The sequence below is a fragment of the Xiphophorus couchianus genome, chromosome 1 (assembly GCF_001444195.1).
Source record: "Xiphophorus couchianus chromosome 1, X_couchianus-1.0, whole genome shotgun sequence".
Classification (NCBI taxonomy): Eukaryota; Metazoa; Chordata; class Actinopteri; order Cyprinodontiformes; family Poeciliidae; genus Xiphophorus; species Xiphophorus couchianus.
The window spans coordinates 23995926-24016370 of record NC_040228.1 but is presented as its reverse complement, the minus strand read 5'-3'; the positions used below and the strand labels follow the sequence as shown (position 1 = coordinate 24016370).

General features: G+C 37.3%; 2 protein-coding genes across 2 annotated transcripts; both read left to right on the top strand.

Annotated features, from left to right (window-relative positions):
* Positions 1–756: 756 nt before the first annotated feature.
* On the top strand, positions 757–3448 carry aurkaip1 (aurora kinase A interacting protein 1). The gene is made up of 4 exons (XM_028018760.1): positions 757–892; positions 1555–1654; positions 2625–3076; positions 3170–3448. Exons 2-4 carry the CDS (start codon positions 1606–1608, stop codon positions 3284–3286), a joined length of 618 nt encoding a protein of 205 aa, XP_027874561.1. The 5' UTR covers positions 757–892; positions 1555–1605; the 3' UTR covers positions 3287–3448.
* A 1813-nt stretch (positions 3449–5261) lies between these two features.
* LOC114145267 (matrix remodeling-associated protein 8-like) lies at positions 5262–20127 on the top strand. The gene is made up of 10 exons (XM_028018749.1): positions 5262–5461; positions 11878–11904; positions 11991–12290; positions 13430–13531; positions 13605–14066; positions 17128–17292; positions 17402–17432; positions 18075–18154; positions 18267–18320; positions 18399–20127. Exons 1-10 carry the CDS (start codon positions 5434–5436, stop codon positions 18422–18424), a joined length of 1275 nt encoding a protein of 424 aa, XP_027874550.1. The 5' UTR covers positions 5262–5433; the 3' UTR covers positions 18425–20127.
* Positions 20128–20445: the final 318 nt, after the last annotated feature.

Below are 20445 nucleotides of genomic sequence, written 5' to 3'. Positions count from 1 at the left end.
TACACTTAAATAGTTCTGATCATAAATTATTTTCCTGAAACATTTTTCTAATAAGTTTATAGTAATTTGATGTAATTAAGGACTGTCCTATATTGTGCTATTTTCATTTAATATTTAAGATGGTTTGATTAAAGTGGAATGACACATTTTTATGTGTTTTTTTCACATGTACTGCTGTAGCACAAAATCTGTGTTGTTTAGATAGTACTAAACATATAAACATGTAATTGTGTAGGATAAATATCTGTTTTTTGTCCTCAACGCTCCGTTTATTTTGGAGGAAGAACTTTTTAAAACTACAATTTAACTCATTCTCTGGTTAAGCGTGGTGATGTATTTGTGTTTCTTCTTGAGACACTGCTGAACTCCGTCAGATCCACAAAATAATTGTCTAAATCAAGAGGTGGTTCACATCTAGACACAATACTTCCACAGCCATCTTACATTCCAGATTCAAATACTATAGATATTGAATAAATACAAAACTACTTTAAAACATAAACTAAAAATGGTCTCTTGTTTATATTCTGGTCACTTATAATTACGCCTACGTGAGAAGAGAGTATTAGATTATTAAGGCTTGGTAGCGGACTGTGTAATACAATATACAAACTTTTTTCATATTATTTTGTAAATGTGATGTTTTTCGGTTTGCCCTACAACCACAAAAATGGAAATAAGCTATAGTTAATTATTTTCACTATAATTGCAACCCATTTAGCTGTGCCCGCCATTCGTTTATGTCCAAATTCAGGGTACTTGGCGTCATTCGGTTCTCGCGGAACCATTGTTCTGTAGTCGAAACAGGAAACGTAGTAAACACATGTTGCACCTACCGGAAGTTAAATTCCTAAATCACATTGACAAGGAAACCCGGTCACGAAAATATTTGGTAATGTAACATTTATTTTCATTTCATATATTGTCAGTAGTTGTGTTGTCGTTCTGTTTAACACGGGACTTTATTCCTCTTATGGAGGAATATTCCGTAATGTAACGATTTTTAAATCCGCATCCACAGTTAGCTGGATAGCTAGTAGCAAAGCATCCTTTCAAATACGAAAAATGCCGTTATTGCTATGGTTTCTTGGCTTGGAAAGGGGTGAATGGACTCTGGTTCTACTTTCAATTTATTTTATTCTGTTGTTTGATCAATTTGCATTACTGTCTGTGCATACTCTGAATTTTATTTGGCTAATTTTGTGTCACTGTGAAATATATTATCCGCAATCTGGATTATTTTACGCAACATTCCCTGATCTACAAACCCAGCTGCAAATAACTCTTGCATTGTTTTAAGACAGAATAGTTTGCTTAAATTTGAGAGCTGGAAACAAAATATTCTTGCCTTTATTTGGTAAATCTCTGTTCATAAACTAATCAATCAGATTAACTTTTAGTCGCTTTCTGAATCAACTATGATGCAGCAGGGACACAACTAAGACTGATAATTTCATTATTCTTTCTAATTACCTCCGTTTAATTGTCTTTATCCTTTGTTTTGCTTAATTTGACAACGCAGTTGTGACTAATTCAGCTCTATCTTGTTTGCAGGACCTCTGATGAAACAACCCATTACTGATGAATTTATTTAGTTGATCGCTGATGATGTTTGCCTTGAGAGTTGTCCCACGTTTATTAAGTAGAACAACCAGTAAGTATCAACAAAAACACAATAAAAATTTTACTATTATTCTAAATTTTTTCCTATATGCCTCCTGAGAAAATTGCAGCTTAGGAAAAAAAATTTATTTTGTATTTTTCTCTGTAGCTATTACCTGGTGATAATAGTTCCAACAGCTTTCTAGGAAAACGTTTTCAGTACTAAAATCTGGCATTAATCATTTAATGTGCCCTTGACTTTTTCTACATCTCAAAAGGAACACTTACTTAAAAAATGTGAGCTAAACATTGCATGGTTTAAAATTATTTTTCCACATGTGGCATGCATCTAATTGCCTTCCACTGCGACTAAAGCTGCAGGTCTTTTAAGTGGTTTATCTTTAATATCTTTGTTCATTTAGAGAGTGAAATGTTTGATGATTCATCTTTGTGGAAAAAGAAAAGCTTAAACTCTTCTCAGATTGAAAGTTGAAGCAGGTTCTGTCTCTGTTGGATTTTATTTTATATTTTTGCTCAGCTGTTCTAACAACTGAATTTTATCTTTGATTGTGGCTTTATGTTTGGGGTAGACCTGGAATGTGAACCTCTTGACTAAACTCAAGTCTTTTTTGACCCCTTAAGTTTTCTTTGTGTATTGTTTCCTACCTTTTATTTTCCCAATACTCTTACCAAGGGGTAGTAAAAAACTCTACGTCTCATTCTACGTCTGACACCATGTATAAAATGGGTAAACATTTATTTCTAAATCTGTATAAGATAGCTAAAATCTGCAAGACTATAAGTTTAAAGTTGGCCCTTTTTTATGTTTCTCAGTTGCAATAAGGACACGACAGAAACCTGTTTTTTATTATCTACCTATGCAGCTGTGCTCAAACATTTCACATCACTAAATGTTTAGATACAAAGGGTTGCAGTTGCATTGTGTGAAGTTTAAAAATTGAGTTGAAATGATCATACTTTGGAAAACCATCTTAAATTACTCTTTCTCTTTTAATTCCCAGATGGAGTTCAGGTTCATGGAGGGATTCTGAACACGTGCCTTCCATCTTCCTGCTCATCGCTACAGCAGAAACTAAGAAATTACTCGACAGCAGCAGACAACACGCCTCCTCCGCGATGGGTCCAGCTTGAGCCGGAGCTGGAAGAGGCTCTGGTGCCGCGGAAGCTTTCGGTGAGTCCGCTGGAAAGCTGGCTCTCTCTCCGCTACTCCCTACCGCCGCTGCTGCAGTCGGCGCCGCCGCAGGGAGACGTAGAGCTGCTGCAAGAGAAGCTGCTGCCGCCGATCTCTGTGCCCGTTTTGGAGGACGGGGAGGGCTCAGCAACACCCATGAGATGTAAGAATGTTTTAGAGATCCGGCGGCGAAAGATGAACCGGCATAAGTACAAGAAGCTGCAAAAACGGACAAAATTCTTGAAGAGAAAAGTTTTGGAGAGCAGGGGGAGAAGAAAGCAGGTGAGGAGCAAATGGTTGAATGTAACCCTGCTGTTCTCTTTCTCTATGTGTGAGCTCTTGTCAGATAAGCTTGGTTATTTATGTTGTGTGCAGAAAAGATTTGAGGAGGATCTTGAGAGGATATGGAAGCGAGCCGGACTGAAGAAAGCTCCGGACGGCTGGGCCGCACCTAAGATCTTTATTAAACAACACGGAAAAAAAAGGAACTGAGAAACACTAAAAACAAATGTTTAGTCTGTGTTGCATCTTTCCCACCAGCTGACCCTGAACGCCTCTCTTCATCGCCAGGTCATAAGGTCACGATCCCTGTGGGTTCGATTAAGTTCTGCAAATTCATCGTCTAAATAAAGATCTCACTCTCATTTCACTCAACATGTTTTTCTTTTGTTCCTTTTTCTACGTCCAGTACTTTGAATAATTATTTAGAATCCTTTGACTTTTTCACATTTTGTCATATTACAGTCAGAAACAACAGTTAATTTGATAAAGCAAAACAAAAAGGATAATGGTGGCATGGGAGAAAATTTTGAAATATTTTATTGATCCCAAAGGGAAATTAAATGTTGTAACTCATATTAACTAATTTTTTTCAGAGTTATTGTAGACGATGATGGCTGTGGGCACAATGAATCTGCTGCAGCAGTCTGTATTACAGTGAATTTGAAAAAGCCTCTGACTAAAGACGCTGTTTTTCTTATGAAGTCTCATGAAGAGTATGGTCAGAGTTGTTTCTAATTCTATTGATTTTATGCAAAATCATTTTTTGCACCGTCATCCCTAATTGTTCAACAGTAGTCCCCAGAACAGAACCTGATGTGATTGATAGTTTTTAAAAATAATCTACAAATAAAAAGTCTGAAATGTCTGACATGCTTTAATGTTCATCCCAAATGAGTCAATCCCATGTTTCTGCCAGCTTTACCAACTCTTGATTGCAAAAAAAAAAAAAAAGGCAAAATTCAGTCAGATTGGGGAGAATCGATGATACTGATTTAATAAAGAAGTCGATTCTTTATTTGAATTAGATTTGTACTTTGACTGGGCCAATCTAACACATTAATATGCTGTGGTGTATTCCAGCCTCGAACAAGTTTTCTTCCAGGACTTTTTGATCTCCATTCATCTTCACATCAACTCTGAACTTCCTCTCTGTCCCTGCTGAAGATGATGACGATGCTTCATGTTTCACATTTTGGGCAGTGGTAGGTTTCTGCCACATTCCCATAATGCATTGCATGTCGGCCAGAAGATTTAATTTAGCTCTCAGCCAACGAAAGCATCTCTTATTTTCCCACGGTTGCTACATGGTTTGTGGAAAAGGGACTGGCTTCTTTCAGCATTGGATTTCCATTTTCCACTCAGCCATAAAGATCAGGTAGGTAACCAGTCGGTCTAATTCATTGGTTTTCACGATGCTGTTAATTTTCTGGACCTTCATTGATCAGCTATATTTATTCAGAGATTTAAAAAATGTAGCAACTCTTATTTATGGCTATTCGATTACATGGAAGTGATTACAAATCTTTCATTAAAGACTTGGAAAACCCATATCGCTTTCCTTCCACTGTAATTATGAGCTATTTTGTGACGATATATCAATTAAACCGCAAATAAAATAAGATGTCGTTCGTGGTTTAGGTTCAAAGGTTGTGATTTTTGTTAGTCACTAGATGGCGATATTTCGCCGTTACATAAACTAAGTAAACGTGACATAATTTGGTTTTGAGTGGTTCGGTCTCCAAAAGGCATTTTAATAATCCTTTAATAATGGGTTTATGAGTTTGGAAAAATCTGCAAAGATTCTTCTGGACTTCTACGAGCGAGTTTTGTTTAACTTAAAAAAAAGAAGAAGACGGAAAGTGAAGGGGAAGTTTTTCCATCTGGGAAAAACTATCATGGAATATGCGCGAAAAGAAACCAGAGTCCAAACAACAGGCTGTAAAATGTCGGGGGCAAATGTTTCAACAGCATTCATGCGGAGACTTTGGAAAGAAACAAACATTTTCTTGGAATAAGGTTTTGTTTATAGTGCAAAAGAAAAAAATGTGAGATCTCTTGTAAGAATAAATGTGTTTGCGAGTCTTTTAGATGGGGATTAAAACACATATTTGCACCTTTTCTTTGTTTTCATGACCTTTTTTTAAAAGTTGGTGTGTGTGTGTGTGGCCCAGCGGGCCGGAGCTGTGGCAGGGTTGAATTTCATGGCCTGGTGAAGGTGGAGCTTGTGGAGCTTCCAGCCTGCAGGAACACAGCAGAACCCAGCTGCAGCTTCGCAAAATCCTCAGTGTTTCAACTGATGTGCACAACAACACCACCTCTGACGGAGCCACACATCTGCTGCAAGCGCCGAGGAGAAGATGCGCCTAGATATGAATCTCCTACTGAGTAAGTTCCTTGTTTTGTTGTTGTTTTTTTTAATTTTCATTTTTTATCATTCTTGTAGAACTTGAAAAAAGTCACAAAGGAATGTTTGTTTTAATTGGATCCAGGTTACGAAGAAAGAAAAAGCTGTCAAGATATATATCCACTTAAACAATAGAGATTAAGTCATAAAATCTGATGACAAGTGGGTAGTTACACTGATGACAGCAGCAACACAGAGGGCCACATGTAAACTTGTGTTTTGTGGTTAACAATATGCTGGTTAGGGCAGCAGAAAATGACACACTGAGGTGTTTTTCTCCCAGGAGGGTCAGATCAGCTGAGAGAAAACCATATTTTACTGTGTTCATCCGGAAACCCGTCATGTTTCATGCTTGATTGGTGACTGTAATAAAATAAAACCCTCACAAGAGCTAATTTTTCCCCCCGACAAGCATGTATTGTTAAACTAGCATTAATACTTTTTAGATACACTGAGTTTTTATACAAGTTTCTCTCTTTTTTAGGTTCAATCAATAGTTGCTTCTTGCCTTTTTTTTTTTTGCTTTTGTTGCAGTTGTGCTGGTGGCATTTTTTGTTTCTTTTGCTGTGTTTCTAACAAAGAAATTAGGGAGTTATTACACTGAGAAAAACCCATAATGCAGGATAGAAATTAAACAAAATAAAAATGTTTTTTTCTGTATAATTCATTATAAACAAACTGGGTTTTTAACTTTTACTGCCACCTAACCTCATGAAGTATTAAGAAGTCTACTGTATTTTGTGTGTAAAAAGAGAGCTGAAAAACACCAACTTAATTTGGGAAATATATAATAAATCTTCATTAAGTTACTAAAATAGTTCCTAAATTATTTAGTTAACTTCCTGGTGTTGTTTTTCATATATTAAATCTCAAATAGACCTTTGTATGTATTTATGTCTCAGGAAACAAACTATTTTCAGATTTTCTGTTCTGAATAAAAAAGATTGAGTTTTTTACTCATAAAACATAAACCTCAGCCTTCAGCACGGCTGTTTTGGCTACGACTGACTCCGTCCTGCTTTTGCACTTTTGCAGTGATCTCATTGTTGTTTTTTTTTTTTTTATGGATTCAGCCCAATGTGTTTCCAGTTAGCTGCAGTCTGAGAGCAGGAGTCAGCACAATCCAGCAGCCGGTGATTATACGTGTCAGTAATGAGTGTTTTCACCACAAGTGGGTCGCTCTGGGTCCGGGGCGACGTGGAGCAGGAGGAGGGGGTTTCATCCGCAGCATGTTTATGATGGTCGGGTCTGTTTTAATGATCGGCCACAAACAGCAGAGCAGCTTGGAAAAGATGAGAACTGCTGTTTGGATTTGGACTGTAGCTGCATGCAGCCAGTCATTGGAGACAGAAAATGACAGGGAAAGAAGAATAAGTGTGTTTAGACTCTGAGACCAGTCACCCTTCATCCCACTCCGTCCAGCTTAAAGTGGCCCACACATCACAATGTCATCAAATAGTGCTTTTATTTTTATAGGTTTGATTCAGCTGTTGCACCTTATGAAAAACAACATTCTTCACATCACACAAGACCACTAAAAATGTTTTTACGTTCAATAAATTAGAATATTAATGCAAAGTTCATTTATTTTAGCAACTTTATCACAAAGATAAACACATTGTATTGATTAATTACACAGAATTAAACATTTAAAAGGATTTATTTTTGTTAATTGTGATGATGTTCCACTTACAGCTAATGAAAATATGACTTTTAAAATTAAAACATTACATTAGACCAATAAAAGAATATATTTAAGAAAAAACATAAATGTGAACTTAATGAAACATGTTAAATACCTGCTTTAAGGTTATTTTTAAAAGGTATATAGTATTTAATCTGACAAACGAGACTTATTGGGACTTAAAATGAAAAGACTGCTTAAAATGATCTGTTTCTCTGATTTTACATTTTATAGGTATATGTTTTAGTAAAATGAACATTTTTCTTTTATTTGATATTTTATTTTCTTAGTATTTATTTGCAGAAAATGAGAAATGGGCAAAATAAGGAAAGAGATGCAGGGCTTTCAGACCTCAAATAATGCAAATAAAACAAGTTCATATTAATTTAGAAACAACAATGCTAATGTTTTAACTCAGGAAGAGTTCAGAGATCAGTATTTGGTGGAATAACTAGGAGGTTTTCATGTGTAACTTATTGAATATGACTGTACTATGTTATGGCTTACACAGTAATGCGGAGACTCCTGACTTGATGGTTGTTCATCAAAAAGACAGAAAAAATGAGTAATTGCATAAGAAGTCGCCTGTTCGCAAAATGTTGTGTCCAACAAGGTTGGTGGAACGTTAAGTGGAAGAAAAAACTGCAGCCTCGAGAGATTTGTGAAGCCAAGACAATTCAAGAGTTACACGGAGAATGAAAAATATGCGTTATTGTTTTAACTGAACATTGTAATTATCAGAGAAACTGAATCAACACTTAGCTATCAGGTATAATTACGAAAGTAAACACTTGAAATATATCGCTCTGGATGTAATGAATCTGTGTAATATGAATTAAAATTTTTAAATATAATTGTTGAAATAAAAAAAGTTTTTAAAGACATTCAGACTTATGTAGATGCCTTGTTTTTAGGTAGAAATGTTTTGATAAAGCTAATCTTGAATGCTATTTCTAAAACTCATCTCTGTCTTCATTTCACTCACCATGTCTCAGTTTGTGCTTGAATGTCTAGCTGACTCTGCAGACAAACATTTGTCACGCTTAGACTTGTGACTACATGATGAGTAACTCACACACTCACATAACTCATGAATGACAACATTTCTGCTTACAGATCAAATTTATTTTTTACAACTTCACTTTTCTTTACCTTTCAGGATTCTCCTTCTGCTTCATGCGGTTCGAGTGACAGCAGCCATTTGCTAAATATCTGTTATTATCTCCGGTAATTCAGTAGCACGTAGTTAAGCCCTAAAACAGTCTGATGAGTCAGTGCCAGTGTTTTATAAGAGACAATTACAGGGGCTGAGGCACTTTTGTTTCAACATCTGCATGAAAGTATGCTTCAGTGAAAGAAAATAAGTCAGTAAAGTTTTCCAGAATGAGGTGTTTTATGTAGGGTCGGCGCGGCTGCCAGATCAGATTTTTACGTTTTAGAAATGTCATAAAAAAGTCCCAGAGTTTTATCAGCTATACCTGCAACATCTTACAAGTGTTTTGTGTTATTTGTAGGTCTAAAAACACATGGCAGATCATTCTGTTTAAAATATGTGACAACATGAAACCTGGATACTAGGGGTGCACCGATTTGTTGGGCAGCCGATTTATCGGTGCAGATTTTTGTAACTTTAGGAGATCGGTGATCGACCAATTTTACATGTGAAGCCAATCTTATCTACTTTGGCAAAGGACTAAAAATCAACCGCTGTCCTGATTTGCTCTCCAGTGAAAAACAGGTTTGACTGACAGACCGGCCCACCAGGTCATGTCTGCAAGATTACAGTTAAAAATTATCTCTCCATTGTTGCCAATTCAGCAACTTTCTTGCTATAATGAGCAAAAATTCCATACGAAATAAAATCGGTATCGTCCAAAATTGGAATTGGCAGGTTAAGCTTTTTAAAAGATCGGTAATCGGCGATCAATGTCAAATTTATTTATATAGCACTTTAAAAACTGGCTTAAGACTGCACCAAAGTGCTGTACAAAAATGACAATAAAATAAGTTGATGAAAAGATAAAGAAAAATAATATGAGAAAAAATATACTATAAGTATAACGTTAAAATAATAAGAGTAATAATAAGTAAAAACACACACAAGAAAGAAAAAACAGAAATCAGATCGGCCACAAAACTGCAATCGGTTCAAACCTACTGCAAAATTCAAACAATTTTCTGTGAAAATAATAGAAATTAAACTAATCTTTTAAATACGATTAAAAAACAAAGAAAGTTTTTAGTTTAAAATGCAAAGCATGTAATACTTTACTGTAATCGCTGTGACTGCTAAAATGTTACAAAACTTAGATTTTTATACTTACAATCCAAATTTATTTCTTTTTCCGACTTATAAAAAAAGCCGGTTGCCCCTTTTATATGTTCCACCCTAAAATGAAAAGCTAATATTAGTCATTCTAGATTCCACATCTGGTCTGTTTTTGTATTTATTCTCCAGAAATGTTGCTTTCCAAAATTTATTTTTCTTGTAAGTTAGAGAAAAATAGCAGCCTGCTGACAGGATGTGGGAGAGGCGCATGTGTCACTCTATGCATCATACAGCCAGCTAAGTAAACTGGGATTTTTTTGTCTAGCAACTCATTAAAAATAGTCTGTGTTGTAGAAGTTGTAGGAAAAAATGGGTCAGAGGTTTTTATCAGGCCGATTCTGTGTTTTTTTCCCCCGTTTCATGTAAAAAAAAATGATTACAATGCAACAGATTCTGTAATTTTTTCCAAAGAATCTTCAAATATGCACAAAATAGAGTTTGATCTATTTACAAAAGTCAATAGTTACTCTTAAACACTGAACAATGCACAGACCTCAATCTGCGTTTTCCAGATGTTTTTTCTTCTTGTCCAATAAGAACATTCAACACAAGCTACAAAACTGTGTGACAGCACTTGGGTTTTTATGGCTTGGTGTTTTCATTGGATGTCCAGAGGAAACACAGGTGTTTGGTCAGGTTCCTGGATGTCGGAGAACAGGCTGTGGGTTGAATTGGAGCCTCTGCAGGATCACGGCCCTGCAGAAAGCCATCCGCTGTCACCATGAATAGAGGCTCTGTGTGCTCTGGCAGCATCCACCTCCACTGGCCTTTCAGTAAACAGACAGCCAAAAAGCACAGATGATTAGAAATAGCAAGTGAGCAAGTAGGAAAGTCACCAGAAGGAGAAAATACAAACAAGAAAAATTTCCAGGGTATATTGTACGTATTTAGGGATGTTTTTCTGAGTGACTCCACTTTGGGATTTTAGTTTCACCCTATTGTTTTTTTTTTTTTTTTTACATTTTCCCTTCTGTGACTTTGAACTGAACCCACATCTGCTGAATCAGAAAGTTTTTACTGTCTTGGCAGTGCAGATCCAAAAAGCAGTACTGCAGCTTTAAGGATGGCAGAGCCTGACACAAAGTGGTGAAAAAGTATTTGCTCCCTTAAAAAAATCTGTCTATTTTTTATGTTTTTGGATCATAAATTCTGATATCAGTCAAAGGTAAGTTGAGTAAATACAAAAAACAATTGTCAAATCTAGGTTTTATTTATTAGTATATTATGTTATCAAACTTCTTTTTGTGATTATCACATGTATTAGAGAACTTCATTTAAATTTATCTGCAACTCTGTGGTCTGAATCCAACATCCAACATGAGGCTAAAATGTATCAAACAGCAACAAATTTTGCCCCAAAATAAAGAAATTCAAGAATAGATGAGAAACAAAGGTGGGTTAATTTGCCCTTCTCAGTGTCTGACAGGCGGTAGAGGTTGGCCCGCTTTGCCCTGTGTATTGTCTTGAAGGCTTAACGCCAGGTTAAACCGTGGAACAGATTAGTTTCCTCCACATTAACAGAAGTTTGTGAAACTATGTTATGTGTTTTATTCAGTGTGATAACTCACATTTTGTCAAGAGTGTTTATTTTTCCGAGGTTAATTACACTTGGTTGCAAAAAAAACAACAAAAAACAAATTTTCTATGTTTTTTCCAACAGAATTAGGACTATTTTGGTCAGGTTTTTATTCTAATTTGATTTAGAGAACTCCAATCTTCTGACTAAATTGATTAAATTTTTATGACATTATCACAGTGTATTAATTAAATGTTACAAACTTATGTGAGAACAGGTTATGCATTTTGATGCTCATGTTGTTCAGTGTATTGGCATAATTGAGCAAAACCAATGTGATTTTTGGATTCAGCACATCAAAAATTACCCCAAAACGATTGAAAAACCTAAATTCTTTTGTTGACCAGTGCTATTTAAGTTAAGGTTTGCAGATTATTTTGTTTATCCCAAGAGTGAAAGTAAAACAAAGATTTAAGCCCTGAAGTCCCTAAACATGGCAATTTAGTAAATTGTTAATATTGAGTACAATCTGAGTCTACTGTCATTTACACAATGTCAGCATATATATTCTTATATATTCAATGTTTGACTGATATTAAAGCTCTATTGGAGAAACTGTGGATGTTGTAAACAGGTTTATTTGAAGACACTGGAATGTGCGGCCATTTTAAAGCACTTTCGGGTATTAGAGACTGAAATATAGGAATTGGTGGTGGTTTGCCCAGGGTGCCAAACAGGTTAGGACCGCCTCTAAGGTGCTGTTACTCCAGTAAGCCACACTGAGGGAAGTGACCGACCCAAAAGAACCCAGGACAACATTTTAATAAAAGCATCAAAATCTAAACACCATGTCTTTTTTTTTTTCCAGTTCTTGCCGTTCTCTTCCTGCCACAAGGTAAAATATTCATCCTTCTGAGCAATGTCTTCATGAAAGACGAATTTCTAATGAATTTATGTAAATGTGTTAATGCGTTGTGTCAGCTTGGGGTCAAAGCAGCAGGCCTGCTGTGGTGGAGGCCAAGAACATCACCCTCCCTGCAGGCTCCAAGGCCGTCCTGCCCTGCCACAGCCCCCGCATGGTGTGGACCCAGGACAGGCTGAAGGACCGACAGAGGGTGGTCCACTGGGACGTCTCCCGCAACAGCCCTGAATATTCGGTGGACCGGGTTCTGGACATGTCGCCTGGAGCTCGGCAGAGGGTTTACAACGGCTTTAATAAGGGACGCGTCTCCATCCCGGACTCGGCTTTCACCGACGGAAACTTCTCGCTCATCATCAACAGTGAGGCTGTTTTGGTTTTCTGTAGCGCTACAGTGCCTCATAAAAGTTTTAACAACCGCTGAATTTTTTATGTTTACAGTTGCAAACTTCAGCGTGAAACATGGAAAATTGCTGGGTTTTTTAAATATTATCTCAAAAACTGTGTTTTGGGGTATCAGTCAACCAACTTTGCTGCAAAAAAAACAATTTTACCAAGTATTTTTGGTCAAGTTTCTAGTGCAAATATCTTAGTACACTTCACATAAGACAAATATAACTTATAAGTACATTTTTAGCAAGCTATAGAGGCTTGTTTTATGTCAATGATTCCTTATATTCATGTTCCATTGTCAGATTATGTCACTGGCAACAAGACATTTTTCCCATGTTACAAGTTAATTTATCTGCCAATATAAATAGTAAGGAATTACTTACTTAAACCAAGCGCTTATTTCTTGCTGAAAAGTTGCATTTAAGTTAATTTGTATTAAGATATTTGCACTAGAAACTAGACAAAATTACTTAGTAAGATTTTGTGTTTTTGCAGTGCACAATTTTCTGTTTATTCGGTCAGTACTTAATACATCTGACACAAAATAACGCTAAAACTGAATGATGTAATTTTTTTAAATTCAGCATATTGTGAAGATTTTAGCCATTTATGATATGGAAAGACAGTTTGCCCTCTTCATACAGGAAAAAACTGTGGTTTTTAAGAAAATAGCCGCTTATCAATTAATCATTAGTCAATTGATCAGATCAACCAACTCTATATTAAATCATTAATTGATAACTTGCAGCCCAACTTGCAAACATTTATAATAATTGTTGAGCAGGGTTTTCCCCAGTAAAACTAGCTGAGCCTGGTGGTAGGGGGCGCTGTAGGGCTGTCATCCAGCGGCCTACCATGTTATAAGTTAGAAAATGTTTAAAGTTGACAGAAAATTTGGAAAATATCACTAGGTAATTATGTTATTACCTAAACCTAACCACCAACTGTAAAGTATTTAAAGAGACAAACGTTAAAAACATAAATTAAATAGATATACAATGCTTAGCCTGGTGGGGTTGCAAGTAAAGCCTGGTGGCCCGCCAGGCTTATAGAGGGAATAGAGGGAAACCGTGGTTGAGTGTTTTTTAAATTATTTCTTGTCTTTCAGATGTTGTAAACACAGACAAAGGAGTTTATACCTGCAACTTGCACCACCACTACTGTCAGATTCACGAGTCCATTCAGATCCAGCTCAACGTCACCAAGTCAGGTGAGGCCATCAGGCGGTGCAGCAGAATAATTCAAACTATCAGCTGAGATTCACAGTGATGTGGTTTTTCCAGCTCGGAAAGAGAAGCGCTACTGGGACGGAGAGAAGAATGTGTTGGTGGTGCTGCTGGGCAGCTCCATCGTGCTGCCCTGTGTGAACCGCCGGGCCCTCTGGAGAGACGGCCTCCAGGAGGACCAGCAGCAGGTGGCGCACTGGGACTTCCAGCCCCCCGGGGTGCGTCCCAACAAGGCTGATCGACTGGTGGACCTCTACGCCTCCGGAGAGCGACGGGATTACGGGCCTTTGTTTGCCCAGAGCAAGATGAGGGTGGCAGAGGACGCGTTCACGTACGGCGACTTCTCACTGACCATCTCTGACCTGATGCCTGAGGATAAAGGCCTGTATTCCTGCAACCTGCACCACCACTACTGCGGTCTGCACGAGAGGCGCATCTTCAGGCTGACCGTGGGACCTTCGCTACCGCGTGAACCCACAACGCCTCCGAGAATCTTCTTGAACGATGAGCTGGAACCAAGTAAGTGAGTCAGGCTTAAGGGAGTTCGACCAGAGATTTGTTTTTCGGGCATCTACTTCTCCTGTTTTCCTCTCTTGGCTTCCTGGTAATATTGTGGACAGAGGGAGTTTATTGCTCTGGGTGTTTTTCATATTTACCCTCATAGTTGGTCAGTTAACTCAGACTTTGCTCCTGCCAAGTTTCTCCTCAGTCCTCCCTGTTTTTTCTGCTTGAGCTAAAGAGGGAGGAGGTTCTGTTGAAGGAATGTAGAGACCAGTTGAGTGAGAACGAAAGGAAGAGGTGAAAGGAAAAGGAGGCAAATCTTTCTGTAGGTTGATGACCACTAATGTGGGATTTTTTGAATCAGTTTTTTTTTGCCTTTCTTTCTTTAGAAGCTTTAAACCGCCTGCAGCGGAAGTGGTGTAAATTTCCCCACCAACTGTTTTATATTTTACAACGCTTTGTGTAGCTTCACACATTTTAACTGCGCTTACTTGAAGAAGCAGACCAAAAAAGTGCTGTAATTTTGGTGTTAGGGTGGGGATATCTTTCCTTTTTGTTCTCCTTTAACCTAATTTTCCAGAAAGTCCCGGCCCTCTGTCTAGACCAGTGCGGTATCGGCTCTGCTGTTTATTCTTTCTCAAGCAGCCTCTGCTGCTCTGCTGATGTGTATCGGCGTCTGGCAGGGCCATGTTTACTCGCAGTCAGAGGAAGTCCATCTACATCTGTTCTAAATTTGGTCCAGCTGTTACATGAAAGAACAAAGCGAGGCTGAATGCATGTCAGACTATAGATTCTCCTCCCCTCCTCAATAGCTGCCAGCCCGTTTAATAACTCTATAAATTACGCTGAGAGGAAAAGAAATGCACACGTGGAGCCGTGGGATCCAAATTTGTACGAGGTGTTCAGCCTCTCTTCCCACGCCATCGAGCTAATCTCGAACGGTTTGCTCTCTCCCAGGTTTCCTAGCACTTTTTATCAGAAACGACAAATGTCAGGAGAGCTTTTCTTTTTCACGCCGCAATCGCTCATGTCAAGTACAAACCGACTGTGTCCTCCTTATCACAAAGAAAACATTTTGCAAGCTGTCAACAATTCAGCTCCAATCTCAGTCTTTGAAAATGAAGATGCTTTTCTTCGGTTCATTGACTTGCAAATGATTCATGGCCCGCTGAGCAAAAGAAAACAACATTAAAAAACAAAAGAGAGAGCGAGTTTCTGCGAGCAGCATATGTGAAATAGCCTTTGACACGAACAGACTCGTCTGATCTGTCAGGATGATGTTAATGGGCGGCTCCGGCTCTCTGCAGGTCAGTTGTACTCCACAGAGACACTGACCTCAGACTTGTCTCCATTTGCATGCATATTAGGTACATTATACAGTGGCAGCTGATAATTAGCTCCAGCAGTGGGTGGTGGAGGTGTTTTATCTTTTATTTTTTCTTCACGTTTGGCTGGTTTAGGAAGCCAGAGGTTTCCTAATCAGTTACGCCATCTTTCTAGTTTCAAGGAAAGAAAAAAAAACCTCTCTTCTCCACCTGGACGATTTGCTTTCATCACAAAAACAAAGTTGTCTTCATCCTGTTGCCCGTTTACTGCCCAGCACTGAGCTGAATGATTTATTTTCCACTCACGCAGCAGCTGGATTTCTGGGTGTTTGCGAGAAGACTTAAAAATTGCTGTGAATGGAAAACTAATGCAGACACGCAGGCTGACCACATCACTGAAATTGCCTCGGCTTCCTCACATTTCTCCTCTTTTCTGGTCAGTCTGTGTTTTTACTGTGGAGAAGAAAAACATAACAGCTGCATGACACCGGGCCTGGAAGCCATTACGCCGTTCTGACATTTAACTTTCCCCCTTTTCTCTGGAGGGAGTAAGAACTATTCGATGCGTTTTCTTTCCAGAGGTATTCAGAACCTTTAAACCTTTTCACCTTTAAGTGTAAATATTTCTTAGATATATGAAATATATCTAAGATTATTGATATATTACAGCCACATGTTACAGCCGCATGTTTTCCAGGGTGTCTTTACAAGCTTTGCACATCTGGACTTGAATATTTGCTAAACCTAAATCTTATGTTTTTAATTGGATTTAGCTCTGTGTTGACTGAGCCCAACACTTGAATATGCTTTGATTTTAAAGTAATCATCGTACGTCTTGCTATATGTTAAGAGTCTAGATCTCTGCATCGGTCTCAAGGTTTTTGTTTGTTTTTTAAAATTATTTTGTATTTAGCTTCATCCATCTTCTTCTTCTCATCAGCTCTGAACAGCTTCCCTTCCCCTACTGGAGGAAAGCATTCCCCAAGCATAATGCTGCTTCCGCCATGTTTGAATGTTATGCTCATGATAATAACCAGCCCTCGTTTCTGCCACAAATAACATTTTGCACATATTTCACTTACGGTATCATCTGAGCAGAGCTCTTTCTTCCTCCTCTTATGTTAACTGTATTTATTAATCAGGTGGCATTTAAAGGAAATTTAAATGCACTGGATTTTATTTATGGGCATCAGAATATAAAAGCACGCCGCACATTTCAGAATTTTGGTGGCTAAAAATATTTTTAAACCATTTTTCTTCCATTTCACAATTATGCACTGATTTGCATTAGAGTTTGAGCTATACTAACAGTAACTTGTTATCATTTAAATGGTTATCTCTTCAGTTAAAGTTGCATCACTTTTCCTGAAGGTCCTTGTAGCGGCTAAAATCCTATATTTTAGGCTACTGGTTGTGTGGGTTTTACATGCGCTCAATTAAGATTCATCATGCCGATCTTCAATTTGACTTATAATAAAGTCATTTATTGTCAGAACAATGTCTGTTGTCTAACTATTTCCATTTAGATCCACATAAATTCAACATCAATCCAAACCAAGCACAGTAGAAAACTGTTGCCTCTTCCCATTAACAACACCTGAGCAGAATCATGGTTGACTTTAAATAACCCCATCCCCCATCAGACACTCAGAACTCAAAATGAAATACGCCCCCTGGTGGCAATAAACAGAGGAAAGGATAAATGGCTCCTACAGTCTTTGTTTGATTTCCCCCCCCCCTTTTTCTGCCTCCAGAGACGGAGGAGGTTTCAGAGGACAGCCCCCGTGTGGTAAACGTCTTCCTCCCTGAACAACGGGGTTATTTCGTGCAGCACCTGGGCTACTTCCTGGCAACCTTCCTGCTGCTGGCTTTCATTGTCATCGCTGTCATCGTGTTGACTAGGCGACAGAAAAAGAGAGGTAATCTGTTTGTTTTGTTTGCTTTTTAGCTGCAGTCTTTCATTCTGTTTTGATGTTTTCTCTGAATATTTAATGTATTTTCATTCTGATCACTGGTTGCTTGTTTCAGGGTTGGAGTACGAAGTGGGTAGATCTGTTGGGTAAGACATGATTCTTTACTAAATACTAAAATATTCTCCTTTTTACGTTATGCTAATAAGAGTGCCTATGTAGTGAAGGAGTACTCATTTTAACCCAGAAAAGGAATTAGATTAGTCACTCTTTAGCTTATTTTTTTTAAGAAACTGTAGAGTACTCACTATTTAGACCAATATTGTACTTCTTGGTTAGTTTTTTAGATTATTATGCAGCCCAGAAAAGGAATTGGAACAAACTTAGAATCCAGAAAAAAAATTCTTCCAGAGCAGGGAGATTTAGTTTTTATTATTACTTACTGTGGAGTACTCATTAGTTTTACAAATTTAGAGCACACTTATTTAGCAACCCAGAACAAGGATTAGAACAAACTTACAATCCAGAAAGACTAATTTAGCAACTACATTTAAGACTCCTGTTCTTCCAGCCCACAAAAGGAATTAGACCAGAGGATACTTATCACCCTGAACAGGAGCACCTAGTTTACATACTTTAGATCAACATTAGATTATTTTTCTTCTTTTGCTCTTTCCTTTGGTTTGTTATTTTGTTTGTATTTCCTTTTAATTCCTGTAAAGCACTTCGTATTGCCTTGTTGCTGAAAATGTGCTATAGAAATAAAATTACCTTACCTTTTGTGTTTGCAGGGGGACTATGATCAGTGAAGGTGAGATAGCATTAGACTGCACAGAGATGAGGACTTACAACCAAGACTCCTTGAATTCAGGTACACTGAACCTAATTTATCCTCAAGCAGCAAACACACGTGGCTTCTTCTGGCTACTAATGTGCTTTTTTTTTTTGTCTGGTTACCCATGTGTTTTCTCCCGACTCCACAGAATTCAAAAACAACCTACTGAAAGAAAGAGATATGGTGAAAGAGTGCAATAAGGGTGAGACATTTTTCAATGCAAGTGCAGGAAAACACAAGCAGACACCGAAAGCTGAAGACTGTCCTCTTTTTCTTGCAGAATTCGATGGGAGGATGTGGAAGTGAGCGAGGCATTTCTAAGATGCTGCTGGCAGGTCCAGGGCAAACACTGGCGGCATAAAGAACGACGGAGAGAAAGAAGGAAAAGAATAAAATAATGACACAGGAAATCCAGGAGAAAACACAGGAGGATTACTCCCTCTGCTGTAACAAGAGCAAACAAAGCTTTTCCACGTTTAAAGGCTTTACTCTTTCTTTTTTACCCCCTTTTTCTTATATATGTACAGCTTGCAGTTTGATCAACAAAACTATATGGTTAGCTAGATTTTGTCCACATTTATTTTTTTCAGTTATTGTTGTTTAAAAGCATTCAGTTTTTTGCGATATGTGCTATGCATGCTCTCAGATCACTCTTTTTTTTATTTTCTAATTTTTTTTAACTTTCAATCTTTTGCAGAAATTCAGCTGTACTGTAATATGTAAACTATACAATACAATACAATTCGGTCTTATTTATAAAGCACTTTAAAGTAACACTATTGGGAAAAGTCCTGTACCCCAAAACAAATAAAACAGACAAAAACAAATCAATAATTAAAACATTAAAGCTTACACCTCAAGCTGTGTCAAAAGCCAAAAAGCTACGATAAAAATTAAATATAAGGTCAGTTTATGATTGAGACACATGTATAAGTGATATACATTAATATGGGCAGTGTGGTTCTCAGCCCAGGGTGTTATTTAGTTGGGAGTTTTTAATGCTTATTTGCTTGTCCAGTCCATTGGGGAATGAGCGCCCCCCAGTGTTGGGAAGGCAAAAAACGTTCACCTCCGGAAGCCTAAGTCGACCACAACACATATTTCTTCCAAATGCAGCAGTTTACTTTATTTAATGTGCTCATCTAGCTTCACATCTAACTCTTTTGGTTGTTATAATTCACAAATATGTGCAGCATCAGGGTGAATTAGCTCAGTTCTGACTCTGACATGGCAATGTTTTGAGATTGAGATGCAGATTATGGCCTGCAAACTCATTTTGTGGAGGGTAAAAAATATTAGCTGCTAAAACTTGGAGGTTATTGGGAAGTTACAGTCCATGACTGATAAGGTGAGTGATAAAAAGTCATATTTAACTTCATACACTAACGCAAATGTCATAAACATTCCTCACAAATATTTCTGAATGGGCACCACAAAATCTGTGATTTTGATTTCAAAATAACACAAAAGCAATCACAAAATAGTGAAGGGACAGCTAATTATTAATATTTTAACAGTTTAATGGGTTTTATCAATACATTCTGGCACAAACGTTTAACTTCGATTTTGATATGGCCCAAAATGAAAGTTTGTAGAGGGTTTGTGTGCACATGGCGAAGCTCATCCAGGTATTTGTATGTCTTTTAATGAACAAATAAAGAACCCCAACTTATTTTCTTTCTCAAACTTCCCATTTAAAAGTTTTTCCTCAAAAGGAAAATTCATTTATTTCTAACTAACAGTGATCAGAACTGAGGGTTCAGTCAGTGGAAACTCAGGAAATATCTGAATATTACAGAAAAAGATTAAATTGGGGACTTGAAGATGTCATGACCTGGTTAGTACATGACTAATTTTATTAAGGTAACCTGCATGCCAAGCTTACATTTACTATGAACTGTGTAGCTTCTGTCAGGTATTTGTGTCTGTTATTGTAAATCACAAGCGATAGCCCAGTCTGTCAATTATTTGCAGTGCCTGTTTCTCTGAAATAAAGATTTTCTCTCATTACAAATATTTTCTTTGGATTAATTAACAGAGCTCGGAAAAAGATGTAACTGTGGTCTAAAGATAAATCATAAAATCTAGCTCTTTGGTCACTGAAATGTATTCAAAATGTCAAGTAATTTATTTAAAAATCAAATCTATTTTATTCTCATACAATATTTTGTTTCGTTACACACAGATATATCTAAAATCCTTGTTTTATCTCATTTTTAAATTGTGATGATTATGACCTGTATCAATAAAATTCCAAATTAAAATTTTTCAAGATTTTTAAAATGTTTTTTTTCCTAGAATAAAATTGAATTAAAAATTTTAATTAA

Excerpts from the sequence above, each read along its gene's own strand:
- aurkaip1 (XM_028018760.1), top strand. The coding sequence starts at position 1,606 with ATGATGTTTGCCTTGAGAGTTGTCCCACGTTTATTAAGTAGAACAACC. Across the intron at positions 1,655-2,624 it reads TTTATTAAGTAGAACAACCA|ATGGAGTTCAGGTTCATGGA; the intron begins GTAAGTATCAAC and ends TTTAATTCCCAG. Across the intron at positions 3,077-3,169 it reads GCAGGGGGAGAAGAAAGCAG|AAAAGATTTGAGGAGGATCT; the intron begins GTGAGGAGCAAA and ends TGTTGTGTGCAG.
- LOC114145267 (XM_028018749.1), top strand. The coding sequence starts at position 5,434 with ATGCGCCTAGATATGAATCTCCTACTGA. Across the intron at positions 17,433-18,074 it reads GAAGTGGGTAGATCTGTTGG|GGGGACTATGATCAGTGAAG; the intron begins GTAAGACATGAT and ends TTGTGTTTGCAG. Across the intron at positions 18,155-18,266 it reads CCAAGACTCCTTGAATTCAG|AATTCAAAAACAACCTACTG; the intron begins GTACACTGAACC and ends CCGACTCCACAG.